The sequence below is a fragment of the Vombatus ursinus genome, unplaced genomic scaffold, assembly GCF_900497805.2.
Source record: "Vombatus ursinus unplaced genomic scaffold, bare-nosed wombat genome assembly UNPS02014791.1, whole genome shotgun sequence".
Taxonomy (NCBI): domain Eukaryota; kingdom Metazoa; phylum Chordata; class Mammalia; order Diprotodontia; family Vombatidae; genus Vombatus; species Vombatus ursinus.
The window spans coordinates 68,732,036-68,749,667 of NW_020954569.1; the positions used below are offsets into that span (position 1 = coordinate 68,732,036).

At 40.5% G+C, this 17,632-nt stretch overlaps 1 protein-coding gene across 1 annotated transcript in view; it reads left to right on the forward strand.

The window, feature by feature from the left end:
- Positions 1 to 12,464: 12,464 nt before the first annotated feature.
- Positions 12,465 to 17,632, forward strand: part of LOC114047985 (tetraspanin-36-like) — a 55,749-nt gene continuing 50,581 nt past the window's right edge. Inside the window, exon 1 of the mRNA XM_027868939.1 lies at positions 12,465 to 12,686. Coding sequence (XP_027724740.1) covers positions 12,501 to 12,686 — 186 coding nt within the window. The 5' untranslated portion in view covers positions 12,465 to 12,500. The remainder of the gene's footprint in view (positions 12,687 to 17,632) is intronic.

Genomic DNA, 17,632 nt, shown 5'->3' on the forward strand with positions numbered 1-17,632 from the left:
CTTGGTCCCCATTACTGAACAGGATCAGGCAATGACCAGAAAACTAGAATAAGGATGCTAATAGGTACTCTCACTCTTCCCCCTCCATTTATAATTATTAAATAATTCACAGGAACCAGGATTCAAAACTACATTTCTGGCTTCAAAGTTAGTATTACAGTTATCGTTATTATCATCAATTATTTGTACTGTGACTTTCTGGTTGTCAGGAGATTAGAACACTGTGGGACTGAGAGAGGAGAGGGGCTGTTGGGTGCACAGGAAAATTACAATTCTAGATGCCAACATTTGAGGACCAATTAATCAATCCATTAATTAATCAACAAGTGCTTATTAAGTACCTACTTTGTGCTAGGCACTGTGGATTCAGAGACAAAAACAAAACAGTCCCTACTTTGGAGGAGCTTACATTCTACAGGAGATACAATATGTACACATTTATATAAGCATGCACAAAATTTTTACAAAATAAATACAATTGTTCTGTGGGCTGAGGAATCAGAATAGGCTTTATGTGGGACCTGGAGACTGAGTTGAATTTTGAAGGAAGGGTTCTAAGATGTGGAGTCGAGGAGACAGTGCCTTCCAATAAGGGAGGGACTGCCTGTGCAAAGGCCAGACAAGATCATGGGTGAAGAACAGCAAAAGGACTAGCTTGGCTGGATTGTAAAGGGGGTGAAGTAATGTGTTCTAACTTTGTTGACTGATTGATTGTTGATTACGGATTGTATCTGAATGGTAAGTTTCTGAGATCCCTGTAAGGTCTGTGGGGGAGTCCATTCCTTTCCTGCCCCTCCCCACAAGCAGATCTGTAGCTTGGAATATGAGGGACAGCAAGTGCTCAGCACAGGAGCACCAGGCATTAATTAAGTTGCTGGTGTATGGTAGAATATGGTGGGGATGTAGGGACCACCTTTGGTACAGTGTTAGAGTATGGTGGGACAGTTACTAGTTGTGGTGAGCTGTGCATTACTTGGCGTGAGAAAAATGAGAGAGTGCCAGAAAGGAACAAAATTGTCTAGACTAGAGACTGGTTCTATGGTATTTGTTTTGGGTTTCCTCCCTTCATTCTGTTTTCATTGTGGTCGAGAGTGCTTATGACAATTTGTGGCTTGGTTTCTTCTGAATTCCCACAAGTCATATACCAGTACGGGAGCAAGCAATGTTATATCTGTGAAAGCTGAGCTGGTCTGGTATGATTTATCTGAACCTGATCAACTGAATCTGCCCCCAGCTCCCATCCCTGAGAGAGTATTTATAGCAAAAAAAACCCAAAAAACCAAAAAAACAAAAAAACAAAAAGAGAAAAGAAAGGGACAGCTAGGTGGCATAGTAGATAGAGTACCGACCCTGGAGTCAGGAGGACCTGAGTTCAAATCCAGCCTCAGACACATGATACTCACTACCTGTGTGACCTGGGCAAGTCACTTAACCTCATTGCCTAGCAAAAAACAAACAAAAGGAGAGAGAGTATTGGCTGATTGAGGTGGTGAGGGGAGATAGCACTGGGCAACTTTACACTTACAGTCAATGTTTTGATATGAAACGTTTCCATTTGGGAAGAGCAAATTCATTCTGAAAAAAAATATATATATATATACACACACATATATAATGTACACATATATACATATACATAATATACATATATACATATATTTATTTACCTTACTCTACCATCTTCACTTGTTGAAATCCTACTCATTCTCAAAGACCAGCTCAAATGCCACCTCCTCCATGAAGCCTTCTCAGATTCCCTCAGTTGGGAATGATCTTGCTTTCCTTCAACTACATGTGGCAGTTTGTTTGCATCTTTTTCTAAAGTTATATTATATTTTGAATTAAAATTGGGACTTAGAATTTAGGACTGCGTTCTATAGGAACTTAGTTAAACTATTTAATCCCTCACCTCTTTGTCAGGAGGTTGGTACAATGGAACCATGGTTGATCATTGTGTTGATCACTTTTTAGGTCTTTCAGAATTATTTGGTTTTGAAGTGTTATTTTTGTAGTATAAGTTGTTCTCCTGGCTCTGTTCACTTCATTCTGCATCATTTTAAAGTGAGGTTCAAGTAATGCCTGCTCTCTCCACCCTTTCTTCTTGTATTTAGACTTCTACTAGCTCCTTCCCATTATGTAAGATACTAATAATAATCCACCCACCCCATTCCTCTCCTCTTCTTCCCTAGTGTATCTTTCTTCCCCCTCCCTTTCCTTTATTTATTTAAGATCATCAAAACATAACAAAAATCACTTCCAGATCCACTACCTCTCTCTGTGGCCCCTGCTAACATCACAGTTGTTTGGGGATTCTTAGATCATTCCTCCCTGCCTCCAAATACATCATCATTATAAAGTCTTTTCTGATTTCTCTCCTGTAGGTATGTTTTTATATTTCTCTTTACTTCCAAATTTATATTTCAAACTTTAAAATATGATCCAGTCTTTTCATTAGGAATTTTTGAAAATCCTCTATTTAATTAAAAGTCAATTTTCCCCCTGTAGGATTATACTTTTGCTGGATAGATTGTTCTTGGTTGTAAATCTATATCTTTTAGCATGTCGAATTCCAGGGACCTGCTAAATCTTGTGCAATTCTGACTGGTTTCTTGGTACTTAAAATCTCTTTCTGGCTATTTGCAGTATTTTTTTCTTTGACCTGTAAACTTTAGATTTTGGCTCCTGTAGTCCTATGAGTTTACATTTTAGGGTTTCTTTCAGGAGGTAACTGGTGAATTCTATTTTCATTTTGCCCTTTAGTTCTCAGAGATCTGGGCAGTTTTCTTTCATGATTTCTTGAAATATGGAGTCCAAGATCTTTTTGGTCATGACTTTCAGGTAGTATAATGATTTATAAATTATCTCTTGAACTATTTTCTAAGTCAGTTGTTTTTAATAAGGGGATACTTTACATTTTCTTCTATCTTCTCATCTTTTGATTTGTTTTAATATTTCTTTTTTGTCTCATGGAGTCATTGACTTCTGTTTGGTCCATTCTATTTTTCAGGAGTCTGTTACTTGGGTAAGGTTTTATATCTATGTGCCAAGCTGTTAATTCTCTTCCCACAACTCTCTTCCATAGACCTCTCTCTCTCTCTTTCCAAATTTTTTCTTCTAGTAATCTCACTTAATTTATAATACTATTTTAAAATGAGTTTTTTAATTCACATCATTTTTTCTTTTTGGAATTCGAGTTGATTTTATGAGCAATTGATGTTTTTCTTTGATACTTGACTTGTATGCATTTTGGAGTTACTCTCTTCTTCTGGGTTTGGGGCTTAGGCAATCCTGGCCTCATAATAGCTCTTTTTCTTTTTAAATTTTAGTTATACTCCTAGTGATATGCTCTGGGTAATAAGGCATTACTAGCCTACCTGGAAGCTCTTTCAGGGCTGAATCTGTGATTCCAGACCTTCTTCTTTGATTCCCTGGCAAGAGACTGAGTCCTTGCTTTACTCTGGTCAGCCTCCTTGCAGGGGTCCCTGAGGGCTAATCCTTGCTCCAGACCTAGATCTGCTAGCCTGCCTAAGTTCATGGTCCAGTCTGGGTTTCTATGTATTTCAGACCTAACTGGGAGTTCTGGGCACTGAATTTGTGCTCCCAGATGGACCTGCTAGCCTAGGCCAAGAGCTGAGTCTGTGATGCCCTCTTGGCTGGCCTATCTTAAAGCTCTGGAAGCACCTCTGTGAATCCTGTGCAATTGTCTTGTGCCCAGGGCTGAGTCCAAGATACACTTTGGCTGTCTCTGTACTGCTGATATAGCTCAGAGTTTTGGGTGCTGAGTCTATGGTCCCAGGCCACCCCTGTTTGGTAGTTCTTACCCTAGTCACTTGCCTGGAGGTTTATTTTGTGATCTTGGGCTGGAAAGATCACTCACTGTAGTTTCTCCTTCATTTTCTCTATTACTACTTAATCTGACATTGTTAGATCATTGTTGGAACAGTAGTGTGGGAGGCTGGAATGGAGTCCTTCCTCCTATTCCACTATCTTGACTGGCCTCTCCAAAACTGTAAGTTGCAAAGAAGGAACTATCGTACGATGAGAGAAGGAGTTTCCTTACCGGGAGTTCCCTAAATCAATGAAATCTCAGATCCAGTCTCTATTCCCTAATATGTTCATCATAGCTCCCAAATTCAGGTAATTGGAATCAAGGCAAATGAAGACTGTTCTTATGGAATGTCCTTTCCTCTCTGGAGAGAGATGGTAAAACATAATTAGAATGAATAACGTAATGCTCCTCTTGCTTCTGGAGGAACTTTGGGGTGTTGGATTTAAAGAATTCCTGAGTGCTAGCCTGGAGCTGCCATCAGTTTTCCCCTTCATTATTCTCACTCCACTTTTAGCTAACTCTCCAGTCTGCTCTACCACCACATTAGCTGCCAGGCACCCTTGAAGGTCCCCATCTTCCCTTTCTTTCTCCTCTCCTCTCCCCTTCTCTCTTTGCCCCCTTTTCCACTTCCCCTTTATGCTTTGTCTTTACATTAGAATATAAGCTCCCTAAAAAGTAGAACTTTCTTGTTTCAGTAAACCCAGCACTTAACCCAGTGCCTGGCAAATAGGAAACGCTAAATAGATGATCTAGCTATATCTCTATCTGTATCAATATCATCTATATTTCTATTACCAATATCATCAATCATCATCTATATTTGTGTCAATTTCTATATCTATCTACTGATCATATCTATCTGTCTTTATCATCTCTTTGTTGATATATTCCTTCACTATAATCACATCAGAATCCATCAGACTCAATGCCTGCTATGTAATAGGTACTTAATCAGAACCATAACTAGACATCTCTCCACTTTGGGGCAAAAATCATTTGAAGGGGGCAGGATCTTGGTACAGAACAGTGGTTCCCATTTAGCGTTTCAGGGAGTTCATGCTAAATAATTTTAATGGCACCTTAATTAGTAAATAATTGTAAAGAATATTATTAGCAATATATTATATTATCAGGGTTGGGGGAGAGCTTGCAACCTTTATTTTTGTTGTTAGAATGAGTTTGCAGAACCAAAAACATTAGGCACTATTGGTGCAGAAAATAATCCATTAAAAGGGGATAGAAGCAGTATGACTGAGAGTGGACACAAAAGACAGTTCCATTGTAAATACAATCAAGCAAGCAGAGGGGAAACCCTATCCCTTATGTCTATAAGCCGTGAGATTGGTGGTGATCATTGTGGTGGTCATGGTGGTGGCACAGGAAAAAGGGGATTCAGGGAGAATCATCGTAACAACAGGACTGTGGTAAGGCTAACCAAGGGAATGGGATTTACAAGGAGGAATGTGAGGTCCAGGGTCAAAGATCTATAGACTATGGCCGGAAGGAAGTACCTACTTTTCCATGACATGTGCTCTCTCTCGCAGGGACAGAGCTCCAGGGCAAAGGACCAGTTGTCCCAACTTATTTCCAACTCTATGTTTAACCATTGTTTGTGGAATTTGATTGAATTTTCCCCTGAGTTCACCTGACTTCTTAGCCTGGGATTAGAAGGTTGGGCATTTAGAAATCTTAAGCATTTTATACTTTTTTTTTTTTGGTAAAGCAATCGGGGTTAAGTGACTTGCCCAAGGTGACACAGCTAGCTACTGTCAAGTGTTTGAGGCCAGATTTGAACTCAGGTCCTCCTGACTCCAAGGAGCTTTATCCTCTGAGCCACCTAGCTGCCCCTCATTTTAGACTTTCTTGGGGTTAATGAAGACTTGGGGATAATTAGATTTCCTTTCTGTTGGAGCAGTAGAGGAATGTGTTCAAGTACAGGAGACAGTAAACTGATATAAATGTAATGATCTGACTTTTCAAATTTGTTGTTATTCACTTGTTTCAGTCATGTCCAATTCTTCATAACTCCTTTTCGGATTTTCTTGGCAAAGATACTGGAGTGGTTTGCTATTTCCTTCTCCAGCTCATTTTACAGATGAGAAAACTGAGGCCAACAGGATTAAGTGACTTGTCCAGGTCACACAGCTAGTAAGTGTCTGAGGCCTTCCTTACTCCAGGCCTGACACTATATCCACTTCAACACTTAGCTGCCTCACTTTCCAAATAGTCAACCGATATTTATTGAGTGAGTACCCATAGGGTATAAAACTGTATTTTAGAGCAAAGAATAGTTATATAAAAAGTACTGCTTTTAGATTTTAGTCATATTTACCTGTTCCTCACGATGGAGATCAGGATTGTCTTCTGTGAGTTTCCAATAGTTCCAGGAAGAGCACTCCTCCTCACCCCCAGTAAAAAATGCCCCATGGCACCATTCACAAAAACTCTTGGTGTGGCCCAGCTATGTGTATAACAGGCTTTCTCCATGACCTAAAATCAATAGACCTGCTCTGTACTTACTTTGTACTCACCATGTACTCCTAGGAAAGAGGAGGCTAAGAGCAAAATGACTGTACAAACCCCTGCCTATGCATGTAGTTAGAATGAAGAATGAGACAGGCAAGGTATGTGTTCCTTACTACTGTGATACAAAGGAAAGAATCAAGCAGATCATTGGTATATTTCACTTTGTAAGTTTTAATTTAGATTAAAGGGTAAGGGAATGAAGGATGAATTCTGGGAGAAAAATAATGTTGTTTCTTTTTTGGTGATAAAGTGACTTGCCCAGGGTCACACAGCTAGTAAGTTTCAAGTGTCTTAGGGTGGATTTGAACTCAGGCCCTCCTGATTCCACGGCTGGTGCTCTATCTACTGTGCCACCTAGCTACCCCAGTAGTGTTATTTCAAAGTCATGAAACTGAAACCTAATTTGTGGGTCACAAACCCGTATTATGAGATCATCTACTTCACTCACATTAGATACCAAGACAGAGATATTTCCACCCCACTTGGTCTCTGTGATACACCAAGGGAAGCACATTCACATTGTGGCCCCTTATTAAGTTTAGGTGATATCTACATATATATGTATATATATGGGGCCAGGATTTGGCCACCTGTTACTTTTAAACTGTCCAAGGTACTGCATCATGAATATTAGCTATTGAGGGAATTTCCAGAGGGCACGTACCAACTTTTGCACTTTTCTTCTGGCACTTCTGGCTAATATGTCTCCTTGAAAGCTGGTCACCAATAGCACCAATCTTATACTAGAGAAGGGTGACTTTTGAATAACTAGAGAAGAGACCTGAGATCCAGACATTTGGGGTTCCCTTTGAGGTTGCTGACAACCTTTACATGAACCTGGGTAAGTTACTTAATTTCTTTTTGGTCCTATTTTTCCCTTTGACCCAAAGTTCATTTGTGATTAGTTTTGAGATCTTTTAAGATATTCATAAAATCATGAATATGATAAATGTTTATCAACTAACTTGGTCAGCCTAGGTATTAACTTAGGCAGCTAGGTCATTGTTGTTCAGTCGTTTCAGTTGCTTTTGACTCTTTGTGGCCCCATTTGGGGTTTTCTTTGCAAAGACACTGGAGTGATTTGCCCTTTCCTTCTCCAGCTCATTTTATAGATAAGGAAACTGAGGTGAACAGAGTTAAGTGACTTGCCTAGGGTCACTTAACCCTGTTTTGCCTCAGTTTCCTCATCTGTAAAATAGCTGGGCATAATAATAATAATAGCACCTACATCTCCAGGGTCACTAAGAGGAACAAATGAAATAGTATTTGTGAAGTACTTTCTATAAACCCTAAATTGCACTGTTATAAATAGTAGTTAGTTAGCTATTATTGGTCACTAAGTCCTAGCATGCTAGAGCTAGGGTCAGGATGTTGTGTAGAAAGAAGGTTAAATCTGAATCAGAAAGATCTGGGCTCAGATTCCTCCTCTGCTAGTTACATAGCAGTGTGACCTTGAACAAGTCACATATCTCAGCCTTAGTTTTCTTCTCTGCAAAATGAGGGTGTTGAACTAGATCTTTCGGGTCTCATCCAACTCTGAATTAAGTAACACTCAAAGCTTGGATGGGGGAATTTTTTTTTTTTTTTTAGGCAATTGGGGTTAAATGACTTGTCCAGGGTCACACAGCTAGTAAGTGTCAAGTGTTTGGTCTGAGGTCAGATTTGACCTCAGGTCATCCTGACTTCAAGGCCAGTGCTCTATCTACTGCGCCACCTAGCTGCCCCTGAATGGGGGAATTTTAGGAAAGATATTAAGGAATAACTTCATGTAATATGCAATTAGAAGTACTTACTAGAACCAAAAGATAGATGTACAGGCTGAAAATCCCAATAGATTGAAGAAGAGTTTCAGATTAAATTTGTGGGTGACAGAAATATAAAGTGCTGTTGGGACATATTGTTAGATGTCTGGGGAACATGTATTATTGTGAGAGGTTAAAGTACTAGGAAGAAAGGAAACAAGTGTTGATTAAACACCTACTGTGTGCTAAGCACTTCATAATATTATCTTGTTTGATCCTTACAACAACACTGGGAGGTTGTGTTAAAATTGTTTCTTGGGCAGGTAGGTGGCATGGTGGATAGAGCACCAGCCCTGGAGTCAGGAGGACCTGAGTTCAAATGTGACCTCAGACACCTGACACTTGGTAGCTGTCTGGGCAAGTCACTTAACCCCATTACCTAAAATTAATTAATTAAATAAATAAAATTGTATCTTGTTCTGGTCCCCCTGACCACTCTCCATCTCCCCTTTTAGTCAGTGTAATAAGTTTACAAGTAGACAGTATAAAGTAACAATAGCAAGAAATAAGATTGCAAAGGGTGACCTAAAGTCAAGTACAGACCGTCCCAAAGATCAAACTGTATCATGTATTAACCAAAAATTACAACCTGGTAATAACAAGTGCTAAATCAGACGAAGCCATCTAAACTTTGCTATCCGGATTTTTCAGTCCTATGATATGTAAATCTCATATAAACTCTAGATATCTGCAGTAAGACCAGCACAACACCAACAGGTGCTGATAAATTTGAGGTGCCGTGGGTATGTTAACTTTTAAGGTTTACTGACAACTTTGAGATGATTTGGATATGTTAATGAACTAACCCTCAAGTGGTACAGATGAGAAAGAGTTAGTCAGTTCTCCCCTCCTCCGCCCCCAAATCCTATAAAAATGAGACCCCAAATTCCCGCCCTCTGAGCACCTGTCCATCTCCATGAGTTCCATGCTTCCGAGTGCTCCTCACTGGGTTATGTGAGTATTCTCTGCGCCTCTCCCCTCCCGAGTTTCTTCCTTACACTGACCTATCTGCCTTCCTTCACCACTTTATCCCTATGGCTTCTGGCTCTGCATCCACCCCACTTTTGCCACTTGTCTCTGCACTTTCTGTACTGTTTGTCCCTAAGCCTTCTGTGCCTTATTTTTTAAATTTTAATTTCTTGTTACATTTTAAATGCTGAACCCTCTCTCCTTCCCCACCCCACTATAGAAGGCCACCATTTGACACAGATTTATAAATATATGTAAAACCATACTATGCATACTTCTATTTATCAGTTTTTTCTCTGGAAATGGATGGCATCTTTCTTTATAGGGTCTTTTAAATTGATTTGAGTTTTTATAGTACTCAGAATAACTTGATTGTTCACAATTATTCTTCAAACAGTATAGCTGTTACTGTATACAATGTTCTCTTGATTCTGCTCACTTCACTTTTCATTATTTCATGCAAATCCTCCATGGTTTTCTAAAATCCACCAGCTCATCATTTCTCATGGCACAGTAATATTCCATCACAATCATATACCACAACTTGGTCAGTCATTCCCCAATTGATGGGCACCCCCTCCCCCAATTTCTAGTACTTTGCCACCACAAGGAGCTGCTACAAACATTTTAGAACATGTGAGTTCTTTTCCTTTTCCCCTGATCACCTTAGGAAACAGACCTAATAGTGTGGTATTGCTGGGTCAAAGGGTATGTTCAGTTTTATAACTCTTATAATTCTGGATTGCTCTCCACAATGGTCGCATCAGTTAGTTCACAGTTCCACCAACAATGTATTAATGTTCCATTTTTTTCACATGCTCTCCAACATTAGTCATTTTCCTCTTCTATCATTTTATTCAATCTGATAGGTGTGAGTTAATATCTCAAAGTTGTTTTAATCATGCCCTCTGTGTCTTATTAAAGTGTGATTACAGTCTCACTGCCTACTGCCATCATGGTCTTTCCAGTGAGCACCCAAAGAACTGAGCATGTCTGCCCCATTTCATAATTAATGAGCAAATTTAAAGAGAGGGACTCCTAGACCCCCATTTATTCTCCCAATTTTACAGTTGAGGGAACTGAGGCAGACAGGTTAAGTGACTTCCACGGCAGGGAGGGCAGGGTGCCACACTGCTAGTTGATAAGGCCAAATTTGAATTCAGTTCTTTGTGACTCCAGATCTAGTGCTCTATTCACAATGCCACCTAGTTTGTCTATATTAATATGGAAAGGATGCTAACAGAAGACTTGGATTCAGATCCCAGCTCTATCATATACTACCTGTGTGATGGTAGGCAAATCACTTCACCTTTCTAGGACTCATTTTCCTCTTCTGTAAAATAAATGGTTGGACTAAATCTCCAAATGCCCTTTCCAGGTCTCTATCTCTGATCCTATGCTGTGCATGCATGTACACTTATTTTACTGTGGGACTCCACCTGCTGCCTCATAACCCCAAACCCACACCTAAGCTTTCCATTTGATTGTCTCTGCCTATACCACACAGGTTAGTAAGTTGCAGAGCCAGGATCCAATCAATGAAGAAGTATTTATTAAATTCTTATTAGGTACCAGGGACTGGGCTAAGTGCTGGGCATACAGAGAAGGATAAAAATAATCCCTACCCTCAGTGAGTTTATGATGAGAAACAACAGAATCATGTAAATAACCACAGATACATACCAGATATAGATAGATAAATGTATAGATAGATATAGATATAGACAAATATATCTATATTTATCTATAAATATATCTGAATATATATCTATAAATATATATCTACATTTATCTATCTACATATTCTTTCTTTCTCTCTCTTTCTCTTTCTATCTCTCTATCCAAGGTAGAAGGGAGGTCATCTCAGCACTAGCTCCTGGGTGGACCAAGCAAAGCCTTGAGTAAAAGCTGGGATTTAAGTTAGGACTTGAGGGAAGTAGGGAAACTAAGAGATGGAACAAGGGTGTAAAATATTTAACAACTGTCTCTCTGGGAAAAGAAGATGTAGCATAGGATACACTTTAAAGTTTAATTCATATTAACATTTTCTTAAGTCTAGAAATCAACAAAACCATAAATCAAGTTCTGATCTGTAGCATGGTTTCTGAGGTGTAGATACTCACACTGATTTCTAACAGTCAACTCTAGCGAAAACTAGTTGGAGCTAACTCCAGCACACCTCCAGGTTGAGGTGAGGAGGGAGGGGACAGCATTATATAGGTGTGGGAAAAGAACCAGTGTACAGGGTGGGGAGAAGAGTGTTGAATGGGAGCAATAGCATTAGGTTCATGTGGAAGGGGTAGGATAAAGGTGTAAAAAGGCTGGAGAGGCAGGAGGGGCCAGGTTATGAAGAGCTTTATATTTGATCTGGGAGCTACAGAGTTCATTGAGCTGGGGGTGGGGAGTGAGAGGTGGAGTACATGTAGAAGGAAGACATGGTCAGATGATATCCTGAAGGAAAAGCACATACTCTGGTCATGTGACTCCAAGATCAGTGCCCTTCCCATCATATCCTGTTACCTTATCCAATATCAATATCCCTGAGCTGACTTCTTCCCAGTCCCCTACACCACAATAACAACTCAAGGAGGGGTAATACTCTCACTGCCTAGTAAGGGGAGACAAGAAAGGGACAGACTTAGTGGATCAGTCTGTAATTCTTAGATACTTTGACTTATAAAATTATTATATATTTTTATTTGTCTTAATTCATGAGGCTTTCAAATATTTATAGATGGAGAATTTGGGGATTTTCTTTCTAAAAATTTATTTTGTATTTCACTGACCCTACAGTTATTACAACCATTACTTACATTTGGGGATGTTTTTCTAAATAAAAAATTTATTATATAGTTCACTGACTTTACAGTTATTACAACCATTATTTAGTTTGTTACATTGGGGATTTTTTTCTATATAAAAATTATTATATATTTCACTGACTTTATAGTTATTGCAACATTAATTAGTTTGTCACATTCTTGGAAATACGTGAATGAGAAATTGGGTATTTTTTTTTAAATAAAAAATTATTATGTATCTTCACTGACTTTTCAGTTATTATAACCATTAATTAGTTTGTCACATTCTTGGAAATATGCAAAGGTTGATTGATTTGTTTTTTTAATCACATACAGCTGAAGGTAAATGAAGCTATTCTTGGATAGGGCTGACATTGGAACAGACTGAGGTTACTTTGTGGCACTGCCCATGGGAGTTTCTTGATTTCATTCAGAGCTCTCTGTTTTAGAGCAAAACGGCAACAAAGATGAGAAACTGTGCTGTGTCCTGACCTGGACAGTGATTGTTTTGTTTTATTCTGTGCATTAGGAAGCATGTGACTGGGTAGGATGATACGTAAATCATGTGACTGAATGAGGCTCAAACTCAGCCAAGAAACTGAGAAGAGTGGGAGCCTAGAAACCCGACACAGACTTCTCTGTACCAGGCAGGCAGCCACATCACTGACCTTGATGTTGGCCCCAACGCCCGTAGTCACCATGGACTGTGGCATGATCACCTCCAAGACAGTGCTTCTGCTGCTCAGCGTCATCTTTTTGGTAAGTTAGCAGGGACCCTAGGGATGGGGTGGCGTGGGGTGGGAGGGGAGGGAAGCTCTTAATAACAATTCCCGTTCTAGCTGCTTCCTCCCAGTGAAACTGAACCTGACTACCTGCATCACAGCTGGGCTGCCTCTTTGGGGTAGGGGAGAAGGTGGGGTCTGGGGGTGAAATTGATGCACTTGATAAAGGAAATGAAAACAAGCAAAAGTGGTTGGTGTGAGTTCGTGTGTGTATGTGTGTTTGTGGGTGTGCAGGATTATTAGAAAAGTTCAGGATTATTCTCTCAGTCTGCTCCTTTTATGTCCTTCTCAGTCATCTCATTTTGTGGTGGTGACGTTTTCTGACCTGGGATTCTAAAGAATAGTTGCAGTATCATAATAATGCTGCAGTATCAACAACATAAAAAGGCAGAACCAGTTAAGGGCAGCTTTTTCAGGGGGTTATGAGAAAGAGGCAAGGAGAATTCTTAGCTGGCTAAAGGCTGAACGTGCTGCAGGTGGGTTTGGAGTAAACATGCTGATGTCAAACAGGCTATTCTCGGGAAGAGTTTCATGGCATCCCGTTGGTTGTTGACGCCCTCCTCTGGGAAAAGGAAGATGGGAGAGAGCGCTCAACTGACACCATTCAGAAGAGCCTTGCTAGATTGAAGCTATTATCAGGTGGCCAAGTGGATTCTGGGCCTGGGAGTCAGAAACACCTGAGTTCCAATTCATCCTCAGATACATACTAGCTGTTTGACCCCTGGGCAAGTCACTTAAGCTGTGCCTTAGTATCCTCATCTGTAAAATGAGGTGCTAATAGCAACCCTATGAAGATGCAATGAGATATTTGTAAAAGTGCTTATCGGTAAATGCCAGTTCTCCCCCTCCCCCATTATTGCAATATCCCTAGGACAGGTCCCCTGGTGAGTGTATGAGAGGTCAGTAAAAATCCTAGGCTTGGACCTTGTTGCCTTGTTCATAACAGATGTAGAGCTGAAGAGGGACCTTATGACAGGTTGTCTAATATAACACTTTCATATTGCATAGGAGGAAACGGAGGACAAGAGAGGTTAAGTGATTTGCCTAGAGTTGCATAGAAAAAGTGGCAGAGCCAGTTCTGAAACTCTGAACATACTACTCTTTCTACTGCACTAACATTCTCCTACTGACTGGGCCTCAGTTTCCTACTATGTGGACTTTCTGATCCCTCTGCTGGCAGTCTAGGCGGCAGTAACAGCAGCTGTGAGAGCTGCAGAGGGAGCTTTCTCCCCTCCAGCACTTAAAAACTATAGCAGCACCCACATGCTTTTCTGACTGTTAGTGCTCCAGAGCTTCAGTCTCCTGGCAGTTCTGCTTCTCCAATTCATTTCAGTTGTTTTTCAGTCTTGTCTGACTCTATGTGACTCCATTTAGGGTTTTCTTGGGAGAGATACTGGAGTGGTTTGCCATTTCCTTCTCCAGCTCATTTTACAGATTGGGAAACTGAGGTAAACAGAGTTAAGTGACTTGCCCCAGTATCATGCAGCTAGGAAGTGTCTGAGGCTGGATTTGAATTCAGGTCTTCCTGACTCTAGCCCTGACTCTATCCACTGTGCCCAACTTAATTATACACTCCCAAAAGATCCTCTTCTCTGTTGTTTAGTTGTGTCCGACTATGCATAGGGTTTTCTTGGCAAAGATACTGGAGTGGTTTGCCATTTTCTTCTCAAATGAATCCCCATCTTTCAGATGAGGAACTGAGGTAAATAAGAGTGAAATAACTTGCCCAGAGTCACACACCTAGTAATATCTGAGGCCACATTTGAACTCAGATCTTCCTGACTTCTAGCTTGGTGCTTTACCCACTGCACCACCTAACTGCCCCTGTTGTGTATTTATCATAAGAACTTCAGTATCCTGAGCTGTGTGAGAGTCCTTAGACATAATTCAGAAGTTTGTCTCAGACCCTTGATAGTCACCTAGGAATGAATTTCCCTCTTCCAGTCGAGGACATAGCCCACTTTTAAAGCATCTCTTCATTTCCCCCCCAATAATAGAGGGTACCCAGGCTCTTAAAAATGTACAGGGCAGCATCTCAGAGTTGAGCCACTTTAGGCTAAAATGTTCTCCTACTTTTGCTAGAAAATGGGCAAAGACTCTGTAACTGAGCCCTGTAGATCTGGCTGCAAATAACCAGCATGACAAGGGCACCAGGAGCGCTCTGTCGTTTTGTTGGTATAGCTGTTATCGCTGCAGGTTCAGCCTTCTTCAGGAATGAGGAACCAGGAACAAAATCATGGGGTAAAATTCAGATAAGTAGTAATGGATTGAATCTAATTATAGAATCACAATACAGGGGTGTAAGAGACCTTAGAGGCCAGCTAGTTCATTTTCTCTTATTCTACAGATAAGGAAACTGAGGCCCAAAGGTGTGAAGTGGGTTGCCCAAGGCTACACATTCAGGGAATAAGTGGCTGAGGTGGGCATTGAACCCCAATGCTCTGATGCTAAATGTAGTTTTTCTTCCACTTCAACAAGGTGGCATCCTCATTGCTTTCACCGTATACTGATATACATAGATATGTGTGGGCCTGTGTAGTAACTTGAGGCCCTTCATGATCCAGGCCAGTATCAGTACCATGACAAGTCCCCCTCCCCTCTCCCCAGTACCTTTCACCCACTCAAATAGAGAAGAGATCTAAGGCCAAGACATCATGGTGATCATGGCACCCCAGTCTGTCCCAGGCTGCCTCTTCCTCCTCCTCATCTTCTCATGGCACTGCTCATAGCATTTTTGCTGCACCAAAGCTGGTCTCTTTTCATCCATTACCTTCATAAGCAATATTCAATACACAATACACAATAAGCAATACACAAGCAATGTGTTTCTTTAGTGGCCACCTCTTGAAGTGGAACTTTCAGAGAGTTAGTCCCTCCTATCAACTGTGCCCACAGTACAAGGGTAGAGGAAATGGTCGCTCCTGTCCTGTGAAGGAGGGCAGCACCTGCTCTCAGTATTTGTTCCAGGAGAGAGGTTTCCTGTTTATATAATTATCATGTCAAAGGCCCAACCTAAAAAAGTGTTGGCCTTAGCTCAATTACAGTGTTTAAATCGGTGCATCAAAAATTCTTAAAATCAGCTGGTGAGAGTGGGACTTTTTACTTTTTTTCTTTTGGCTTCCATGTCTAATACAATGACCACAGCAACTCTGAATGTTTTTATCAACCCGTCAGTCAAACAGCGAGTATTAATTAAGCCCCTACTATATGTCAGGCACAGTGCTTGAAGCTGGTGCCACAAATATGCTAAGTGAAATAATCCTTATTGCTATGGAGTTTACATTTTGATGGGAGATACAACAAAGATACAGACAGACAGAGAGACTGATGGATATAAAAATACAAAGCACAGACAGATTGATAGAATAAATATGGGTTAGTGAGAGGGGGGACTCAGTTGAGGCGAGCAGGAAGGGTTTCATGTAGGAGCTGCCTGGGTTGTTTTGAAGGAAGATAAAGGGATATTGAGGTGGAGGTAAGGAGGGAGGGAAAGAGTGTATTCCAGGTCTAGGGACTGCCAGTGCAAAAAATTGGAGATGGGAGATGGAATGTCATCAGAGAGGAAGAGAGAGGACAGTTTGGTTGGATTACACACAGTGGAAGAGTGAATAATATACGATATAGGTTATGACAAAGTAGCAAACAGGCTTTAAAACACCAAGCAGAGGAGTTTACATTTGATTGTAGAGGCTGTATAAAGCCGTTGGAGTTGATTGAATTGGGAAGTGCTATGATCAGATTTCTGTTTGAGGAAACTCCCTTTGATAGCAGTGTGATGGATTGATTGAAGTGGTGAGAGACTGGAAAACAGAAAGACCAATTAGGAGGCTGTTAAAATAATTTAGACTAGAGGAAGATGAAGGTCTAGACTAAAGTGGTAGTTGTGTGAGTAGAGAGAAGAGATCAGATTTGAGAGACTGCAAAGAAAAAAAATGGCAAGATTTAACAATGGTTTGGATGTGTATGTGAGGTGAGGGAGAGATAAGGTTATAAACCTGAGAGCCTAGAAGAATGAATACTGGTGCCTTTGAAAGAAAGAGGTGAAATTTGGAAGAGGGGGTGGGCGGTTGGAGAAGTTAATGAGTTCTGTTTTGGACATGTTGAATTTGAGGTGACATCCAATAGTTTGACATAGGAGAGACTGGGGCTGGATATAAAGATACAGGAGTAATCATAGAGATGATAGTTAACCTCAAGGGAGTTGATGAGGTTCACGGAGAGAGAAAGTGTAGAGAGAGGAGTAAGGGGATTAGGACAGAGCCTTGGGGAACACCCACAGTGAGAGGACATGATTTGGATGATGAACCAGCAAAGGGGAGGGGCCAGAGAAGTAGGGGTAGAACCAGGAGAGAGTAGTATTATGAAAGTCCTGAGAGAGGAGAGTCAGTCCAGGAGGAGGGTGGGGTCAGGTCTTGTGAAGGCAGCAGATAGATACTTGGAGAAAGGACAAAGATTGAACAAACACCAGCAGATCTGGCAATTAAGGGATCATTGGTAACTGGAGAAAATTTCTGATGTGTGATTAGTCTAGAAACCAGATTACAGATTGAGGAGCATATGGGACATAGACAACTTTGCTTCAGAGTTTGGCTGAGAAAGAGATATCTATAAGAGTGAGTATAGCTTCAAGGGATGGTAGCCTCTAGTGAAGGTTTTTTAAGGATGGAGTGAAGACTTGGGGGATATTTGAAGGCAGTAGGGAAGGTGCCAGTAGATAAAGAGGTTGAAGATTAGAAAAAGATAGGCTGATTAGGGCAGAGTTGATAGGATCAAAGGCACACAAGAGGTTTTATTCTAATTAATTGTCTGCTTTCTGTCTTGACATTTGTTAAAATAATGGAATGAATCTTCTATGATTTCATATCATCATCTATAAAACAGGAATGAAATTGGATTTGATTGAAAGATATGATAACATTGTAA